At 29.1% G+C, this 22,930-nt stretch overlaps 1 protein-coding gene across 4 annotated transcripts in view; it reads right to left on the bottom strand.

The window, feature by feature from the left end:
- Positions 1-22,930, bottom strand: part of LOC114334919 (gamma-aminobutyric acid receptor subunit beta) — a 609,053-nt gene that overhangs the window by 361,711 nt on the left and 224,412 nt on the right. For 2 of the 4 annotated variants that reach the window (XM_050656320.1, XM_050656323.1), the window contains exon 3: positions 12,395-12,462. The exons of 1 other annotated variant lie outside the window; for it this stretch is intronic. In XM_050656320.1, the coding sequence (XP_050512277.1) occupies positions 12,395-12,462 (68 nt within the window). Of the gene's footprint in view, positions 1-2,933; positions 3,002-12,394; positions 12,463-22,930 lie in introns of all 4 variants that reach the window. One more of the 4 variants, XM_050656322.1, reaches the window with a different exon arrangement.

Here is a 22,930-nt window from a genome sequence, read left to right as displayed (position 1 = left end):
GATTGGGAATCGAAACATCAACAATTATAAAATGTAATTTTAAATACAAGCAATTGTGAAATAATGCCATATAAAAATAATATTTATTATTTAACGCTATTGTAGCAGAGAAATAGGAAGAAATATTTGTTACAATTTCCTAACTATTTAACATCTAGGAAAGATCTCAAAATCCCAAGAACCTCTTTGAAATGAACAATAGACAATAAGTACTTTTAATTTAGTGTGTGGAGTAAACAAAATATTTTACGACTATGCTTATAAATTTTTATGGATTATATAAAGTTTTATGGAACAACAACTAGCAAAATAGAACAAATAATTCAAATCCCTGCGCTAGTTAAATGGACACTGCGATTGTGAAAATATATCACAAATCATCAACAATGTAATAAAAAAGATTAAGGTATCCTTACGCTGAACTGTCGGTGCCAAATTAATTAAATATATCTAAAATTCCTTTTATTTGGTCTGATAATACCTATTTAAATGAATATTATACCCTTCAATTTAAAAACGAAATAATTTTAGAGAATTTAAAACTTTCCGAAGCTAAAATAATTTCATTGCATTTTAGAGGAATTAAATATAAACTCTTGTATTTTTTAAGCCAATGAGATATATAAACTCAAGATATTTTCTAAGAACAACTTCCAAAATTTATTTATTTTACTGATCTATAAATTTTGAACTAATATCAATAAGTTGTTATATTTATGTTGCACTACATAAAACGTTTTTGAAATAATTTTAAACATGTTTATCTAAAATATTTAATTACACAAGTGCAAAAGTGACATAAACAATTTAAACTTATGTTCTGTCAATTTTCTAATTAAATTGTTTTGTGCGATACCGGTCTATAATTAATATTTAAATCTCTTCAAAACATATTTTACTTTATCGTTCTCATAAAAACCAACCTAAAAAAAAAAAACTAAAAGCTTTTATTATAAAACTGAATACAAAGAATATTACAGTAATTATTTGAAACAAAATATTTTCCTGCGCGATGGATGTGGTTTTGTGTGTAGATAAAAAAATATTTTTGTTCCATGACTTACCCTCGAAAAATTTATCCAACACTTCATAAACGTTCACCTTTGCTTTAACTGATTTGCAATTAAAACCTTTACTATTAGTTCTTCGAAAAAGAACGATATTTTTTATTACAGAACAAGATGACGACTGATTTTTACCCTTACAAGCTATTAATACTCTTGCAACTATCATATCTTGTAGGCACCTACTGCTGCCAAAACAAATTTATTATAACAAATGTACGTAAACAAAGCCTTTTAATGAAATGCATATACATTTACAACTTCTAATTAGAAGTTTTAGAGAAACTTCACATAATTATTATATGAAAATTTGAGATAAGGGGATTTTAAAAATGCTTATTTAATCTATAATATTTAAAGCCACCTACCGGAAACTATACAGGAAGTTGACCCTTAAATATAATGAAGATACTTTCTTCTCTTAAGTATAATGTTAAACGTTTCGATAGAACAAGCCTCTGAGAATACTCGTAATATAATATTATGCTACTTTACAGCGAGTGTTTTACGTGAATATTACCAATCCTATTCTAAAATAATGTCCGATTTATTTGACACAAAACATCCCTATACATAATACGACACTCGAAAAATGTTCGTTGCAAACAACATGTTTACAATTTTATTTTTTATAACGACACAGCGTGTCAAATACTAGATGTTACTGTTTTACTGAAAAAATTTATACTGTTTACGTTTCAGGATAAAATTGATCATAATATTGTTAAACACTCAGTGCAAGATAGCACAATCTGATATTGAGAGAACTCTTGTCAGGTGTTCCATCCAAATCTTAATAATATAAAAGGTATCAGATTTACAATAAAAAAGTTTTTGTCAACTTCCAGTATAACCGGAAGTAGTAGAAGGCTATAAATATTTTAGATTAATTGAGTGTATGTAAAAACCCCATATTCTAAACTTTTAGATATTAAGTATGTCAAGTGTCTTTAAAACGTCTCGTTGGGACTCCCAGAGAATTACCCTCTATATATGTATATTTTGTTCTTTGCATTTTTCTCCAGGCTAAGATAAATAAATTGTTATAATGAATTAGTTTATGGTACAGAGAGATACAAGTAGAAATCGATAGTTATATTTACTGATTATCGAAACTCAAAATACACACAAGACTGTCAATGTGGGTTGCAACACACATCGTACATTAGTGATGCGATCAAGTTTATCAAAAAGTACACCAATTGTGGAGGGCCATTCCCCAGAAAAAGAAGAAGAGTGTTTCTCTAATCAAGCAAACTTTATTAAAAAGCATATTTTGTAAATCTTTGTAATTATATTAAGGTAGTTTTTATAAAATACACAATATATTTCTCCAAGGCTGTAAACAATGATTGTGGTCTTATTCGATGTAATGAATAAGCCAATAAAGCCAGGTATATAATTACCTATATAATAAATAATGTTGAGTAAACAGGCAAAACTCGCAAAGTAAATTGTTAATACAAAAGAAACTATGTATATGAAAAGGTGGAAGGCAACCGTATATACTCACGTATTTCAGACTAGTTAGTCATCTTCGATTTCGGTACGTTGTAGCCAAGTTAGAAAAGGAATATGTTAATTTGGGAAAGGATCACTACAGGATCAACCGGTAAACGATATGTAAGTAATAATAATCACTGTATTTTTATTAAGAGACAGAATGTATTTTATACTTATCCATGGGAATAACGAAGAAAAATAAATTACACAATGTTTTAGAATATCTAAAAAAAGTCACGTTAATAAATATTGTCATAATATAATATTCTTAGTAATAAAATATTGCTCGATTAGAAACTCTGGGAAATGTCCAACTGCTGAAAAATCAAGTATAATATAGATATAGAGAATGGAAGGCGTAAATACCATCAAAACTTCCGAGACGGAGCTGATACTCAGCACATACATGGTGACTCCGACATCCACAGGCGGGCCTGTAACCGCAAGCAAACTTTTCCTGAGTTGCGCGCGCCCAAACAAATGAAAACCAAATCAAACTCGTGCCCTTGGCCTGCCGCCGGGCTGCGAACGTAGTAAATACGTGCTCGCTCGCGGCCGGGACTGCAATTCACGATGTTGAGCCGGGCAGGCCCTGCTAAGGCCGGCCTCGAGAATTTTGCGTAAATTTTAAATACGATTGTTCATCTTACTATATTATTCTATTTTGTTGGTAAATTCGCCTGGATGTTTTGTTTTCAGCTCAACCAGATAGAAAGATATAAACATTGATTAAAGTTATAACTATGTAACACAGCAGAAATACAAATTCTCAAATCAATTTCATCGTTTTATTTTTGACACTTTAACACATAATATTATTTACAAACCAATTTAGTCTCCTATTAATGGCATAAGTATGTTACTTTAGTGTATTTTACAATGAAATTTACCTACAGTGTTATATTTTCAAAAACGCGTAATGTCTAAACATATAGTCAAATGTTTTAACGTTTTCAAACAGATGTTATAACTCCTATAGATATATTTAAAGCTAAACGATAAATGACTATATTGTAGGCTAGTAAAATAAGATTACACTACATGTAAATCAAAATGTAAATTCGTACAGGTTGGAACAAATTTTATATCAAAGTTTAGGTGAGTACAAAGATATATTATTTTCAAGAAAGTATCCAAATCATATAAGGGGATCATTGTTTAAATAATTAAAAAGGGGTCATTTTTGCACAATATTTACTTTTATAACTGCTGAGGAAATTTACATATTAATAAAGGTCTTTGTTTTTTTTTTCTACAACGCTGAGGGACAAATCTTTCACCTAAGACTTACTAAATTAAATTTGACTCCCTATTTATTTAAATAATTATATATAAAATTTAAAAATCAAATTTGCAAAAAAATATTTTTTGCGTTTTAAATAAGCACCATAAATTATTTTATTTAATAGGAGAAGTTGCGCTATGTTACCAGTATTAAGTAAAAAAAATTAGTTAAAAAATATTTAATAATTTATGAGATATTTAATTTGTTTTCAAATGTTACCATATTTTCAATTGCCAAAACGCGGTTGTTACCAACAGAATATAAACCTGTTTAAAATTCCATTACTTTTATTTTTATGTATGTTTTCGATAAATGTATTGATAAATTCAAATTTCAGTTTAACTCCCATCTAAAATGACATTTAAAAATTGTTCTAATTTGTTTATAATTTTTTTTTAATAACGTCGCGGGGATTAAACATTTTAAAATGCTGTTCAGATAATCTGATTCCTAGGAATTTTTCACTAATTAACAAATTTTTTTGTCGTTTTTTCTTCTTCTTTTTTTTTTCCTTGCAGTAAAAGATATACTTTTGTTTATAGAGGGGGTTTCATTAAGAATGTCCATTCTCTGAGTTGTCGATTCTAGACCTCAAAATATTAAGATTAAACGAAAATCACTTAAATAAAATATGGGTCCGTATTGAGTTACAGGGCGTTTTATTTAAAAATTTAAAAAATATTTTTGCTCAGTGTTTTAAAACTATTCGCCGTATCCTTTTCATACTTGGTAGAAAGTGTAGGTACTATACACCCTATGAAATTATGTTAAATACAGGTCTCCGCCTATTACCAGAGGCGTAAGACAGGGGAAATCAAATGGTTGACCCTTCCCAAATTCTACGTCACTGGCTAAATTGCCATTTTAGCGCAATTTTTAGATCCTCCAATACTCTCTATGTAAAAAACTTACTCTTAACTCGTAAAGATAAAGTCATTAGTTTTCGAGGTATTTGAAGTTAAACATGTAACGGCACAGTTATTTTGATTAATGTTTTGTGCCGCTTAATTTTTAATTCCAAATATCTAGACAGCTACTGATTTTATCGTTAAGGCTGAAGAGCATATTATTATTCATTCTTAAGGATAAAATCATTAGTTTTCGAGATATTTAAAATTTAAAAATTAAGCGGCACAATATACCTAGTAATCAAAATAACTAAATAACTGTGTCGGTACATGTTTAACTTCAAATATCTCGAAAACTAATAACTTTAGCGTTACGAGTAAAGAGGATGTTATTTACATAGAGAGTATTGGAGAATCTAAAAATTGTGCTAAAATGACAATTTCGCCAGTGACGTAGAATTTGGGAAGGGTCAACCATTTACTGTCACCTGTCGTACGCGTCTGGTAATAGCCGGATTTAACACAATTTCATAGGGTGTATAGTATTTACTCTTTCTACCAAGTATGAAAAGGATACGTCGAATAGTTTTAAATATTGAGAAATTTTTTTATTTTTAAATAAAACACCTTCTAATTCAATAAGGAGCCAAATTTTATTTAAGCGATTTTGATTAAATCTTGATATTTTGAGGTCTAGAATCTACAACTCAGAGATTGGACATTCTTAATGAAACCCCCTCTATAAGCAAAGCTATATCTTTTACTACAAGAAAAAAAAACGACAAAATGACAAAACAAATGTGTTAACTAGTGAAAAATTCCTAGGGACCCAATTATCAGAACAGCATTTCAAATTGTTTAGTCTCCGCGACGTTATTAAAAAAAAAACAAATTATAAACAAATTAGAACAATTTTCAAATGCCATTTTAAAGGAGTGTTAAATTGAAATTTGAATTAAGTAATAAATTTATCAAAAACATACATAAAAATAAAAGTAATAGGTTTTTCACAGATTTATATTCTTTTGGTAACAACCGCGTTTTTGGAATTGAAAATATGTATAGTAACATTTAATATACAAATTAAATATATCATATATGATTAAACATTTTTTAACCAATCTTTTTTGCCTAATACTGGTAACGTGACGCAACTTCTCCTATTAAATAAAATAATTTATAGTGCTTATTTGAAACGCACACAATATTTTTTTGCAAATCTGATTTTTGCATTTTATATATGATTAATTAAATAAATAGGGGGTCAAATTTAATTTAGTAAATCTTAGGTAAAAGATTTATCCTTCAGCTTTGTAGAAAAAAATCCTAAAAACCTAAAATGTAAATTACCTCAGCAGTTTAAAAAGTAAATATTGTGCAAAAATGACCCCTTTTTAATTAGTTAAACAATGATCTCCCCATATGATTTGGATACTTTTTTGAAAATATCTTTTGTATTCACATAAACTTTGATATAAAATTTATTCTAACCTGTACGGAATTACATTTTGATTTTTTTTTATTTTATTAGTCTAATTGATCAAGTTTTATAATACCAACTTAGTTTTACAGTACATGTTCAATATGTGAGCATGTAGTTCATCCCATATCTAAAACTAATATGAAGGGTGTTTTTATTTACACAGAATATACAGCTATTACATAGAATATTACAATAGAGTTTGTTACAAGACATACAAAAATATCATTGCCAACAATATGAACATAATATAGAACACTAATCCTACCACTGCTGCCATATAAATCAGAATCATTGACCATCTCCAAAACAGACAGCAAACAGAGAGCAAACCGCCTGCTGATCTTGGAAAGAAATATTCTAAGAATAATTTAAAAATATGAGAGAAGGGTATTTGGAGAATACGATATAATTTTTAATTGTACGAGAATTATAAAAAAATAATAATTGGTAGAGATGTAATATCCTTTATAAAAATCGGTAATCTTAGATAGGCTGGACATGTGTCAAAAGAAAATCAATTTTATATACACAAACGAACTCTGTTAATAGTAATAGTAAGAATTAGAAGTAATGATAGATTAAGATTGTGATGGAGGGACGGTGTGGACGAGGACGCGAGGAAGATCGGCGTAGCAAACTATAACTAACGGTTGCCGATGAATAGGAGAAACGACTGGCGAAATAGACTGAGGAAGATCGAGGCTCAACTAGCACCACTGATGATGATTATGAAAGCAATAATCTACTATCACTATAGTTTTTAATAATTTGTTAAAAATTGTGAAAGTGATTAATTTTGATAACATTCATTAAATCGATCACAAGGTAAACCCAAATGCACGTAGATTATTTGACTCTGTCAACAGACTCTGTCTATTTTTTCAATATTCCTTCAGTCTTTCAATTGTCGTTCCATCGTTTTCGGGGTCTTACCACTAATCGTCTTTTCCACATTGCATCTTCGTTTTATATCTGTACTTCTAGCTATGTCCAATAGTGTGTTACCATAGATCGTTCTAAAGAAGTTCATCTCTGCTGCTTCTAGGATTCTTTTTGTCCTCTTTGGACGTCATTATTGGTCTAATGACTGCTTTCTAAAGTCTTCCTTTCATTTCTTTCCGGATATTATTATTTATCCATATTGTTTCATTCAGGTAACCTGGAGCTCTTCATTTGATCTTCCACATCTGCTTTGAGCTTTCCGAATCTAAATAGTGTGATACCTAGGTATTTAAACCCTATCACTTTTCCTATCATCTGAGCCTCTAGTTCCAATTTACATCTTAGTAAATTATTGTCTGTTCTTATTATGCATTTTGTATTTTTTGGGTAAATTAACATGTTTTATTTTCTGGCAGTTATATTAAATAATTTGTGCAGCATACAAGGTAAATTATTTACACTTTGGGTGATTAGTATTGTGTCGTCTGCATGTCGTCTTATTTAAAAGATTTGGATTTGTCTACCTAGATTTTAGATACATGAAAATATCTAAAAATACTAATCACTTGTCTTAAAAAAAATTGAAGCACGGTGATCGTACCTACCTTTTGATAGTGATATAAAATACTGGGGATCCATTTAAAATTACCAAGAAAATAATGTAGACTTTCATTTTGACTTACTTGTGAAACATAGAAATTAATAATTTTTATAATTTTACGGTTTGCTCTAACATATGATTTTTCAAACACCAATTGTAGCAGGCTATACATAAGTTTATATTGCTATGACGGAAACGCAAAACAGATTTCAAATCTAAAATAAATTACAGGTTACTCCATTTAAAAAATATAAAAATTTTAAATTTTAACTAATTTTAAAATGTGAAGTTTAAAGCTGCCTAAACTTTTTGTAAATAACCTTTTTGGATCTTTTAATGCTTTTACAACTTTTAAAGATTTTTGCAGCATGTGGTTAGCAACATAAAAGCTTCTTGTCATATAAACATTATATCCATCATTTTGTACAGTCCAACATTCATTTTAGTTTGTTTTAAATCATATCGAGTGACGTCTTTGTCGTTCCATGAATCTTTCAGTTTTCTTTAATATGTTCCTGTGCCTATCCATTTCTGAGTTCCGTATATCAGAACAACATTTAATATTGCTGAATTTAATTTTACAGAAAATATTTTGGTATTAATGATGTAAAAGTTTTCCAGATGCGACCAATCCCATTTTTATTAATTAATTTATTAATATGGTCTGGCTATTTTATCTATTTAGTTTTTTTTGTTTTCTTTTCTGGTCTTTGTTATCTATTTAGTTATTCTAAGTAAATAATATATTCTTGAACTTTAGTCATAATTTTTGTTTTTTGGGTTTTTTCTACAGATGTGTGTAATTCCTCGAGTTTTTTTTTATTATACCATTATCAAATAGTTTGGATGCTCAAATAACATTAAATAACATACTCATGAACATTAGTATGATTTACCAATGAAATCTATGAAAAAAATACCAAAGCTCCTTGAACTGAAAAAATTATGCTAGTTTTAAAGGGCACATACCTATTTTAAAATAAAACATAATATGTGTTAATCGTATTTGTTAAAATATGAAAATTATATGTTCTGCCATACTAAAATATTTATAAATTTACAAAATAATTAAAATAAATGGTTGAGATGCTTGTAAACACAAAATAGAAATTAGACAACAGAAATGTTTGTGTCGCAAATTAATGTTTACATATATTTTATGCCTAATTATATTTACGTGGATAATTTTTGATATATCAACCGCTTTTGTTTTTAATTAGTTTATGAATGACTTGTTCCATAATATGGGTATGAAGCTATTTAATGTAGCATTTTACGTTTTAATTGTTATATTTCTCAATTATAAACCATAAATAAAATTAGCAACATTTTATGTTTGATATTTGGAAATACACCTCGGACATCTTTAATAATATTTTTTACGATTTCCAAGCTGGAAGACGAAATTTCCATTAAAATATTTTATAGCGATAAAACTATTTTAATAGCGTTTAGTTTAAATTTATTAAAATATCATCTAAATGTTTTTATAGGTTTTATAAACAAAATAACATAATTTTAAACATTTTTGTGACTAGAGGATTTTGAGGAAAGTTCTAGGAACCTATTGTTAATTCGCAGAAAATATCTGGCCAATTCTTATTCAAACTTAAATTTTTTTTAAATTATTATAGTTTTATCTGCCCTTAATTTATATAAATCAGTCAATAATTATGAAGTTTGTAAATTATGTTGGTATTTCTTTCTAAATTATTATATCTTGTATATAAACAACTATATCAAGGTCTTATTTTAAGCTTCGTTTTTTTATTACTTTACACATAATAAAGTATTTAGTTAATAATATAAGTAAAGCATTTAGTCAATTTCCAGTATTTGTTAGAAATTTACTGCCAGAAATTTAAACGACAAATTAACATGCTTTGCTAAGTAAGTATGACAATAAGATTCCAACAAATCTGCCGGACTTCTTTTTGTTGTCTAGGTAATTTATTAACTAGTTTTGATGGAAAATAAGCCACAATTTTACTAAAAAAAATGATTTTATTAACGTTTCGACGCCCAAATCGGGTGTCGTTATAAAAATACAAAAAATATGATTGAAAATATTGATATTGAAAATATGATATGATTAATGAATTAAACAAAAATGTTGTTTCTTAGTAAAAAAATTATTTTAATAATTTATTTAATCTGACTCATGTATATCGGCAATTCAGACATATATTATACATTTTATAGTAGAAGACTTCAAAATGATATTGCCAATATTTATGTGTTGCGTTCCTGGGACGGCTTTACTGAATTGCCGATATACATGAGTCAGATTAAACAAATTATTAGAAGAATTTTTTTAGTAAGCAACAACATTTTTGTTTAATTCATTCATATTTTTTGTATTTTGACAACGACGAACGTCGTTGGCGTCGTTATTTTACTGAACTAGTAAAATAACGTTTATTTTACTCGTTATGAATGTCGATTAGATTTTTTTGATATTACTCTGTACTCTCCAAAATCTAACAAAAATATACAAAATACATAGATTTTAATAATATACATTGGGTAGATAATCAAATAGATGAGTGATTCATTGGGAAACGAAAATACTTGAATGGCGAAAAGCGGTAACTGAGACGGTCCTAGATATACTACATCTAGAGAGTTAGAGGCTGTTTAGTAGATTTTGTCCCTTATTTCCTGGACCCATAACTTTAGAACCTCCTTTTATATTTTTTGGTATTCGGTACATATATGTCTCACTTAGAAACCAAAACACCTAACTACTACTCACAAGAAAAATCCAGGTCCAAATTATGACCTTGAAGTGACCCTGTATATTGAAATTTTCAAAATTCGTTTGCATAACTTTTAAAGAGCACAAAAAACTAAGTTTAATGGTTCGCTTCGATTTCTAACCCAGACAATTTCAAGACTTAAATTTTGAAATTATATTGAAATTTTAAGGAACTGCAATTAAAAAGGAAGTATTATTAACTTTTAATAATAAATTATCAAACTTAACGAACAATTACTGTTTTCTAAAAATAATCAACACCTATTTACTACATTTGAACCACCCACTTACTAATCACAACAAATATCTAAGTCCGACAACAGTCCGACTTTAGACAACGTTCTGTATATTCAAATTCTCACAATCCGTTTGCACATTTTAAAACAGCACAAAAACCAAGTTTAATGGTTCGCTCCAATTTTTTGCGCAGAAAATTTAATCACTTTAATTTTAAAATTACGCCGAAATTTTTGAGGAGAACTCTTTTAATATAATTTAAAAATTAATGTCATTAAATTCTCTGTGCAAAAAATTGAAGCGAGCCATTAAATTTTCGCGGTAAGTTTTTGTGCTTTTTTAAAATGTTCAAACGGATTTCAAAAATTTGAATAGGTGTTAATTCAATTTCACAATTACTTCATATTTTTTATTATTTCGGATCTGGATTTTTGTTGTGATTGGTAAATGGCTTGTTCCAATGTAGTAAATAATTATTGATTATTTTTATGAAATTACATATTTAATAATTTATCATTAAATGGTAATAGTACCTGCATTTAATCTTAAGAGTTCTTAAAAGGTTCAAAATTAATGTCATTATATTTTCTGGGCAACAAGTTAAAGCAAATCAATAAACTTAGTTTTTTTGTGCTATTTTCAAGTATGCAAACGGATCTTGAAAATTTTAATAAACAGGGTTTTGTTTCAAGTTCATAATGAATTAATACATATTTTTGTAATCCGGACCTGGATTTTTCTTGTGATTAGTAGTTGTGTGGTTTGAATTCTAAATGAGACATATTTGAACCAAATATCAAAAAATATACAAGGTGGTTCTAAAGTTATGGGTCCAGAAAGAAATGGGCAAAATCGATAAAACGCTGTAACTCTGTTATAAAAATCGGTAACGCAATAAACGTAGTATACCTGGAACCGCCTCAGTGACCGCTAGTCACCATTCAAGTATTTCCGTTTCCCGGTTAAACACCCTATATAAGAGCGAGAAAAAGTTTACTTTTTAAGGTTTTTGTTGTTTATATTAGTAAACACTTAACCAGAAAATTAGTCAATACATTTCCTTTCTATTACAGCAAATTCATAGATACATTAATAGAAATTAATGCAACAGGAATTTTCGTAGTAGAGATAGTAGCTTCGTAGCTAAATGTAGTAAATTATAATATACTAACTTACTGCGAATAATTTTTAAAGATCTATCTACAGCGTGCAACCCAATTTAAAATTATGAATAAAATAAGTAGGATAGTTTCGTTCGTGAATAGTAAATAAGAAACTTTCTGCAGGGAGCATAAAAAAATTAAAACTAATACTAAAACAACAAATATAAATGCAAATAGGTTCAGCGTGTTCGTATGCAACCCGCAAAATTATTTGCATTGACATCGAAATATATTGAAGTTTATTTTGTTTTCCGAGCTTTGAATTTTATGTATTAGCATATCGTAAGACATTCTTGTCCAATAAAACTAGACAATCATTTTTAAGCACGTATTAAGACTGCTCAACTACTGTTTAGATGAAATTAAGGGCATAATATAGTGTAATACTTGTTTCCCAAATACCGGCATATCGAGAATTGCAGTCCACACGGGGACGGGTCTAAGTCTACTTTAAATAAAAACCATTAAAGTGGGTAACTCGACATAATAATAAGATATTGAGACTCTAACCATCTGGACCTCGGACAGCGAGCTGATGCTGAGCACGTACATAGTGACTCCCACATCCACGGGTGGGCCTGTAACCGAAATTACAAATGGGCCAATCCGTTCGTGTTAAATTTACCCTTTAATCCACTGTCTGATATTTAACTATTTCGGTATTTGTTCAAATCCCCCGCGGTCAGTTTTATTGGATTAGTGGATTAATTAAAAAGTTGATCGTTGGGCTGATCATAATTTTGTAATTAATAAAAAATAAAACATTTACTATACACGAAGTTAGTTAATGTTAAAATAAGGAATAGTAAACATGAACAAAATTAGATAAATTTATAGCTATATATCTTTTTTTAGAAACTACAAAATTATAATGTCAGGCATATACGAATGTTAAACTAATTTTCGCTGTATCTAATGACTTCTAGAAATTTATTTTATTCCTTAAATTAACAAAAAACATGTTTTATCGAGTTTTCCGTTCTTTTATTACATCATAAGGTGTACTAAAAGTAAAAAAAATAGCTGCCGATAATATACTCTAACATATCCAGTCTTGCTTAGTGCAAAATATAGTTGTTTGTGATATACATTACAGCTGTTCATCGTCAAGGTATAAAAAAGATTATTCTCTAATTATTATTAGCTTAGTTTTTCTAAACTAAAACCACTATGAGTAGGCAACTATTTTTTTTTTTGTATTAAACTGTAAAAAAATAGTTTGCTGCAAGTAAATATATAATATTTAGATGGATTGCCATGATTTTATGACAAAAGAAAAAAATAATTCTGCTATTTTATAACTTTTATTTTAAATTTTAAAATGACAAGAAAGACCATAAGTTAAATATTCCGCTATTATATTTTACTATATAGTCTTATAATTATTATACATAATTTTAACTCTAATTGTTTAATGTTTATGGTCTATGTTATAGTATTTTTAGATCTTTTTTAGTTTAGAGTGTTACTACTTAGATTCTAAAATCAATGATTCGGAATATTCACATCTTTCGATATTCGATAATTTTTATGTTTACTATTTTGAAATAGATGTTTTACTACTATATAGACCAGGGCCGATCTGTGAAAAAACGTCTATTTTTGGATTCGGGTTTTTGCAGATAAAGTTAAGTGACAACTTCAACAATAATAATTGACTTATGCTCCTTCTCAAATATGCCTGAAACATTAATAAAAAAATTAAAATATTTAAAAATTTCGTAAACATCGATCTTTTTCTACTTTCTTTGCTTATAATTTTAAAACGATTCATTTTGGACCAAAGTCGTAGGGAAATAAAATAAAGATAATTGAATTTTGTATGATAAACGACTAGGTAAAAATGTCTTAAATTATTACCCTTTCTGCAAAATAGCAATAAATAGAAAAGAAGGGGCAAAATAAGCCTGTTTTTATTCAAAGTTTTTCAACCACTTTGGTTGCACTTAGAACTTTCGTAATTCGCTTAGGAAATTCTTATAACATACTTAAATTGTTCACCAAATTTCATTAAAATCGACCTGATAGATTTTGCAGAATAATTTTGTAATCTATTTTTTTTAAAGTTAAAATTTTTTAAAAACTGTCTGAAGAAAAACTAGACCATTTAGAAGTTTGCTAATTTTTTTTGCATATATATAAAGAGGTTCTTTACCTATCTCATACACTTTACAGAATTAAAATCGGATTATTTAAGCGGCCTCAGCACTATTTTAAAATTATAAACAATTTTCTGGCTTATAAACAAATACAGTCAGGACGTTTGAGTTGGAATTAATTCATTTTCTCGAGAATAGGCATCTCTGGAGATACCTAAATCTCAAAACAGGTCGACTTTTATTTTTAAATTCTAAATTTTTGGTGTATAATATCATACTAGTGACGTCATCCATCTGGGCGTGATGACATAATCGATGATTTTTTTAAATGAGAATAGGTGCCGTGTGATAGCTCAATCGAAAGGCTATTCAATTTTGTATTCACTAATATAAACTTTAACATTATTATTTATACAGGGTTTGAATTAAACAAATTTTTTTGAATTAAATTAATTACAATATTTAGAGTACGTCATCACACCCATATGGATGACGTCACTAGTATGATATTTATGCCAAAAAATTATAATTCAAAAATAAAAATCGATCTGTTTCGGGATTTTCCTCCAGAGTCGCCCATTCTCAAGAAAATGAATTTATTCCAACTCAAACGTCCTCACTGTATTTGTTTATAAGCCAAAACATTGTTTATAACTTTAAAACAGTGCTGAGGCCGCTAAAATATTCCGATTTTAATTCTGTAAAGTGTGTTAGATAGGCAGAGAACCTCTTTATATGCAAAAAAATTAGCAAATTTCTAAATGGTCTAACTTTTCTTCAAAAAGATTTTTAAAAATTTGAACTTTTTTAAAAAAATTTAGATTGCAAAATTATTATGCAAAATTATTATGCAAAATCTATTAGGTCGATTTTAATGAAATTTGGTGGACGGTTTAGTATGTTGCAAGAATTTTCTAAGCGAATTATGAAGGTTCTAGGTGCAACCAAAGTAGTTGAAATACATTGAATAAAAACAGTCTTTTTTGCCCCCTTATTTTCCATTTATTGCTAATTTGCAGAAACGGTAATCATTTAAGACATTTTAAACCAGTCGTGTATTATACAAAATTCAATTATCTTTATTTTCTTTCCTTACGACTTTGTTCCAATTGTTTTGAAGTTATAATGAAAGTAGAAAAGAATCGATATTTTTCGAAATCTTTAAATTTTTAAATTTTTTTATTAATATTCCGGGCATATTTGAGAAGAAGCATAAGTCAATTATAATTATTGAAGTTATCACCTAACTTTATGTGCAAAAATCCGAATGTCACCTCTCACATCCACCTCAAAACAGATCTGCCCTGTTCTAATAGTAGTATTTAAAAAGATTTGAACAATAATGCAGTAATATGCAAAATATACTACAAAAAAAGATCTACTAAAATAGGAATTTAACAATAATGGTACATATTTTTTTTATAAAATTATGTAATGGTCTTTTAAATCGTTACCAATATCAATTTAAGATCAGAATATTTATGAGCAGACTATTTTTTGTGTTAAAGATACAGTGAATTTCTAAAATTTTCGGCTAAAACTACTAACAGTCTATGGTATTCGGAATGTCGTAATGGGCTCTACTGGGCCATAATTAGCGAAAGCCCCAGACCGTCATGCGCGAGAGTCCTCCTCTGTGCATACCTAGCGCGACGTAAGTTGTTGCGATTTGCTGATTAATAGAAAAGTTGGTTTTGGTGATACTACTTTGGTGATACTAGATATTGCCAATTCTATTTAAAATGTTAGTGTGCATATGTTTTCCCAAACTTGTACTATTTGCCTATTTTTTGAAATTTAAATAAGTATAAGTACACGATTGCGTCTCGATTCAATTTGAATCTCGTGTTTCTAAGTCTACCCGTCATCAGAGAGGCTTGTATTTGTTATAAAAATGAACTGAATCAAAACACTCCGCCTGCTTGGTAATTATACTGAAATATATCAACGCATGCCTATAGCGATCTCTAACGAGGAAAGATGAAATGAGTTTCGATAGTGATCAAAGTAAACTTTAAACGGCATCAAGCGATGCTAGGAATCTATTCCACTAATGCATCAGCGGTTTACCCATCGTAGCGTGAAACGAAATAAACGTAGTCCATGTGGTGAGACCGCTCCCATCTGAAAAACTTTCTGATTCGGTTTCTTTGCGGATTCCTATTAAAAAATATCCCCTTTAAACAAATCTGAAGGGTGCCTGGCGGAATTTTTGGGCAGAAATTGTTTAAAAAAAAATTTTTAAACACATACAAAAGATCACCCTTTTTGGTCTGGAACATATTATTTTTAGGTTTTTTGGGTCATTATAAACAAGAAAGTAATCTTGTGTTTTTTCTTACAAATTGATAATTTTCGAGTTATAGACGACTAAAATCTAAAAAATGCGAAAATAATCATTTTCTAGGCTTAAAAACTCATATTTAAAATACAATTTTGTAGGTTGTTCAGTACTCGTATTATACATAGTGTGAACATTTATATTCAAGATCATGAACAGTAATCGGGTCTAACTTCAATTTACATCGTTATTATTTAATTGTTTTAAATATGGGTCCACATCCGATTTTTTACCGGTGCGGCGCGCTGTATTTCAACATTCTCCTATTTTACTCTAAAAAATATTTTTCTAGATTCTTTGGGACATTCTAAATAAAATAGGTTTCCTGTCATTTTTCTCAAAAGTGAATAGTTTTAAAGTTATAAGCGATTTAAAATCCGAAAAAAGCGAAAATACACATTTTCGGATTTTAAATCGCTTATAACTTTAAAACTATTAGTTTTTGAGAAAAATGACAAAAAACTTATTTTATTTAGAATGTTCCAAAGAATCTAAAAAAATATTTTTTGGAGTAAAATAGGAGATTGTTGAAACAGAGCGCGTCGCACCGGCAAAAAAATCAGATGGACACCCATATATAACAATTAAATAACAACGGTGTAAATTGAAGCTAGACGCGATCACTCTTCAGAACCTTGAAAATGAATGTTTAAACGACGATTTGAGTACTTGGAAACCCCAAAAATACTATTCTAAATATGAGTTTTTTAACCTCAAAAATGCGTATTTTCGCATTTTTTAGATTTTAAATCGCCTATAACTCGAAAACTATTTATTTTTAAGAAAAATCTCGAGATACTTTTCTTGTTTAGAATGACAAAAAAAAAACCTTAAAAATTTGATCCAGAGCAAAAAAGGTAATCTTTTGTATTTGTTTAAAAAAATTGTTTAAACAATTTCTGCCCAAAAATTCCGCCCGGCACACTTCAGACTTGTTTACAGAGGATATTTTTGAATAGGAATCCGCAAAGAAACCGAATCAGAATTTTTTTCAGACGGGAGCGGTTTCACCACATGGACTAATAGACGGTTGCGTTTCGACTTAAGGTGATACAGTAGCGATCAACAGATAGCCAAAACGCGTTCCAAGATTGCGGCTGTAATTTTGAATATTTTTTCGAGATATTTGGCACACGTATTCGTACTATAATAAAGATTGGCGGTACAGAGCCCAATTTCAAAATATATTAATATGTGGAAATTACTCTGTAATTAAATACAATATTAAAAAACGAGCCTGTACCGCCATTAAGAAGAACAAAAAAATACACTTTCTTCAAATAAACTTTTTTTTTCTACGACCGTTTAATAAGATGCTCATTATGTATTTGCTATTTTTTTATAGATAATAGCACTCATTACTGTACCCGTGAGTAATAGTTCATTACTCACGGGCTGAAGTTACTCACGGGTCATTACTCACGGGCTGAAGTGGCGCATGCCACTTTTAATATTAATCGTTTATAAACTGCAAATAAAATTACTTAAAACTTGTTTATTAAATACAAAAATTATTGTAATTTATACCAATAATTACCTTCTAAATATGTTTAAATGAATTTTAACTGTAACAATGTCAGTATATTTTTTACGTTTATAGCTTGTTTACTAAAAATTTTGACGTTTATCACTTATTTTAGTGACAGTGACATTAGCGCATTTTGTTATTGTGTTTAGTTATATTGTGTTAAATATGTTATAACATATTATATATAGTTATATTATTATATTAAATATAGTTAAATGTAAATACACATTACAACTATATGAAATATGTCCACCGACAAAAGCCATTTCCTATTTACTAGATTTACTGACAGTAGGTACAAATTTATGCTTATAATTTTTCAGAAACGAATAGAACTTGGATTGACTAATTCTTATTGTATTTTTACAGTAAATAAGAATTTGGTAATAGTAGGCAACCAATTATTCAGCCTAGGGGTACACAGCATTTGGGTATTTTTGTAAATTATTATAATTTAAATCTTGTCCGTTTGGCATAGAGGATTTTTATATAAACTCCACAGAATGAAATGATCCCCTTCTCTAATATGGATTATTGACGAATTTCTTAGAAGGCGCAGGTGTATAGTTAAGAAATGAAACATATTCCCATTCATTTTCAGTGCAACAAGGGGTTCCACAAGGTTCACCACTCTCCCCTCTATTGTATAACCTCTATTGCAGTGACATATGCGACAATAGACTAGCCAATACTAATTTACTACAATTTGCTGATGACACTGCAGTGATATCATATGGAAAAAATTTAATAAAGACAATGGACTTATTGCAAAGGCAGGTGGATGACACAATATCTTGGGCAAATAAATGGAGATTAACAATAAATCCTTCTAAAACAAAACTAATAATATTTAACCATAGAATCCAAGATCACTCACCAACTATAAACATATGTGACAATATTATTAAACCCTCGCAAACTGTTAAGTATTTGGGAATATAAATAGATAACAAATTGAAGTTCAACCACCACACAGCAGTTATAAAAAGGAAAATTATAACTAGAGCAAAACACTTCAGCAGTTTAACATATAAGAATGAGGGAATTACGATTGAAACAGCAGCCAATATTTATAAAATGATTTGCAGGCCCATGGTGGAGTATGGTTCTACAATTTGCTATAATTCTAAAGGTCCTGCCAAAAATAATATAAAAGTGGCTGAAACAATTAGCCTTCGACAAATCACTAGAATGCGTCATCTTGATAATCCACTTCACAATCCATCAAACAAAATGCTGTATGATGAAACTGGAATTGAACCTATTAATGAGAGACTCAACAAGTTATTTAAATATTTCTCTATTAATGACAATAACAAAAGTTTGATTGAGCCCCACGTTGTGAAGAAATCTGCTACACATCAAGACAATAAACAACTCTATTTAAATCATCATCTGTATTGTAACTAGTTGTCAGTGATATTGTGATTACCGCCACGTACAAATTTTTTTTTCTTTTTAATTATTGTCTTGTATTAATATTAACAAAAAACATTTACTGTATTAATGTATATTTATTGTGTAAATTGGCTGAAAGACTTCGGTCGATGGACTTTTGGTACATTGTATCAATAAAGTATGTCTCTCTCTTTAAATCGTAAGTAGTTGATAATTATATTTATACTAATTAAAATAAAAAAAGGTCGTAGAAAAAGTATAGTATTCTACTTGCATGTAATGGCTATTACTCACTCTGATGAATTACGACACCCGCCTACGGCTCGTGTCGCAAACTTCATCATCGTGAGTAATAGCCATCATTACATGCTCGTTGAATAATATACTATTATCCGATGCCTAGATTTTGTGTCATTTTGGAGCTACTAATGAAATAATAGTATATTACTTTATGAGGCGGAGAAGCATGACTTTTCTTGACGCACCCGATATTACGCGCTGAACGAAGTGAGGCGCTTAATAGAGGGCAAGTCAAGAAAAGTCGCTTCTTTGCCGAATAAAGTATACTCTTTTTTCTTCAAACGTAGCAATTTTCAACCATAAATAGTACAATTCATGCTCAAAAAATTTTAAACCCTTCATGATTCGCCAACATCGGGAATGATTGCTGAAAGTTGTGCTCGACCATCAGTATCATCAGCAATTACCAATGCGTATCAAGAGTCGGGAACATTTTTGCACGGTTTCAATTTTGAAAATGCCTCATTAACTAATTGTACTTTTAATATTACTATAAATAAAAATGATGCTTAATTGTTGTTAATGACATTTGTATTGTTGCTTTGTGACATGTTTCATATTGTTGCCATGACAACATTTTTCCCTCCGCCGTAAAGAAATGGAAAAAAAACTGCTGCCGGCGGAGACATCAAACTTTGACAGGATCAAGTTAGATAAGTAATGTCATCATTATTTGACGTTTGAAGAAAAAAAATTTTAGTAGTTCCAAGATGACACAAAATCTAGGCATCGGATAAAAAAGTTTATTTGAAGAAAGTGTATTTTTTTGTTCTTGTTAATGGCGGTAGAGGCTCGTTTTTTTAATATTGTGTTTAATTACAGAGTAATTTCAGCCGCAATCTTGGAACGCGTTTTCGCTACCTGTTGATCGCTACTGTTTCCTCTTAATTCGAGTCTCTCACCACCCTCTGACAGGTGTTTCTAGGTCTACCCGCCATCAGAGAGGCTCGTAAGAAGACTAAACTCAATCAAAATGCACCGACTGGTTGGAAAATAAGTATATTAAAATATAACACCAACGCGTGCCTTTAGCGACCTCTAACGAGGAAAGATGAAGTGCGTGTCGACCATTTAACATATTTTGTAAAATGTGAAGTAAAGAATGCTCAAATAATGAATTAATAAAGTCTTAAATCTAGATCTAGGAGTGAAACAAAAGCACTAAAGAAATAATTCACCCTGTTATATGATACTGAGACTTCGAAATTACAATTATTGACATTTTTCCGATGTAATATATATTGGCTCTATGGGCGTTGTGACAACGGCAAGGAAACTTAAAGTATAGATTATTTAAAATAATATCTGACTAAACAATGCTAAATTAAATTGAACTAGACGTTTATTTTTTTTTTCAGATACAGAGAGGTGGTAAAACTACGCAATAGAAATAAAAATCTTTAGCTCATGTATGAAAAAATGTGTTTTATCGTGTCGATATAAATTCAGATAAAGTCAAAAACAGCTGATAGATGCGTTCCTTTATCCACGATGTGATTTTTGATTATTGAAATAAATTATAGAATTGCCGATTCACATGGCTGATTCTCTTTCGTACTTTAAAAGAAGTGACCACCTAATTTAAATACAGACACAAAAGCAAGTCTGAGTTTTAAGCTATTTAAAAAGCGGAAGAATTTCGCAGAAATATTGATGGTATAATGTCGGCTAAATGGCTTAGCAGCTAGGTACAACTCATCGATTCTACGTTCTAGGCACAGTTCTAGTCAGAAATTTATATATTCTCAATTTAAATTAAAATGGTCGCCTATATATTTATATTCAAAAACCTATTTCAATTATTGAAATTAGCTATTTAATTGAGATAACCGATGGATGAATATTACGCTAACGGATAGTCGAACTCTAACCGGTAAGTATATAATATTTGCTTACAATAAAAAATAATTTGCTGACTGGTGATAATTAAATATGGATCGTAGTTTTACCTACCGCATTTCAATCAAAAACATTCCGGTATGCATCACTTTATGTTTTGACAGGCAAAAAAAATTGAAAAAGGCTCTTGCGATATTTTTGGTTTAATGCTTATTTTTGTTTAAGAATAATAAATATTATGTTGATTTTCACCATTTTTTTACAAAAAAATTCGTTATTCTGACGTCTGAGTGATATCAGAAACTAAAAATCGTTAAAAATAAAAAACTCGACCTCGAAAACCACATAAGCTAATTTTTTAATTATTTTTTAAATCTAATTTTTTTAAATCGTTTTGAATTTTTTGTTTCACTTGATCCAATGATGAGTTCTGATGTCCACCGAAAAATCCATTTGCCTTTTTTAAAAATTTTTCTGGAATAGGCTTTGAATTCTACTGAATTTGTTTATTTAATTTAAAAATACAATAATGTTTCCATAGTTTTAAAAAAATTCCTAAAAATGTGCTTGAACTCAAGCTATAACCCCCCTTAATCGGTGATGACATATCAGCCAAAGTAAATAATCTTTGTTGCATTAAAACTTCTACTGGAGAAGAAGTAACAGATATTTTTGATAACTTCTTTTTATTTTTAAATTAAAGACATATTTATGTCAAATTTAAAAGCAATAAAGTAATTTCTAACTACAATGTGCTCTTGTATGAAACCTCTCATGTACCCTTTTCTAGAGAATACAATTGAAACTTTTTGTAATTATGATTTAGATACGTACGCACACCAACGCCGAGTTGGCTTTCACAAATCAATAAATCCTGATATTGAATATTTGTTACTATTTGTTTTAATTAAATAATAAATAAATATTCTCAATTTTTTATGATGAATTCGAATATTCTAAAATTAAAATTTTATTTATTTCACAAAAAACACAGCAGCATTTTATTATCTCACAGGAGTGAATACTTCTTATATATTCTATTATATTCTATTCGCTTTAATTCGATTCCATTCGATTCGATCCTATTCGATATATTTTATTTAATATATCGATAATATTTTATTATATACAGAGTACAGAATGAGTTTTATACATATATGGAACGCCTCAATTATCTCGGAAGCGGCTTGCATGTTTTTTTTAGATTGTGGTGTGTAAAGGTCTTCTAAAGCGACCGATATTAGAGTGGTATTTACACTGTTGTCAGATCTTCCGTTCTTCATAAAAACCAATGAACTTTCTTATTTCAAATGGAATACCCTGTATATTTTTTGCGTTTTGAAGTCAGTCAGAAGTACTCATTTTTTATGTAATATACTTTGTACCTAAATGCCGCAATTTCGGAGTTATTAGTATATTTATTTATGCAGAAAAATATAAAACAAATTATAAAAATAAATTTTTCCGGCCCGAACTATTTTAGGTGCTTCGGATGATTGGGAACAAAAAAGTTGATCCTTTTCGAGTAATAAATAATTTAA

This window comes from Diabrotica virgifera, chromosome 7, assembly GCF_917563875.1.
Source record: "Diabrotica virgifera virgifera chromosome 7, PGI_DIABVI_V3a".
Classification (NCBI taxonomy): Eukaryota; Metazoa; Arthropoda; class Insecta; order Coleoptera; family Chrysomelidae; genus Diabrotica; species Diabrotica virgifera.
The sequence above is the reverse complement of the archived record's forward strand: the minus strand, read 5'-3'. Positions and strand labels throughout refer to the sequence as shown.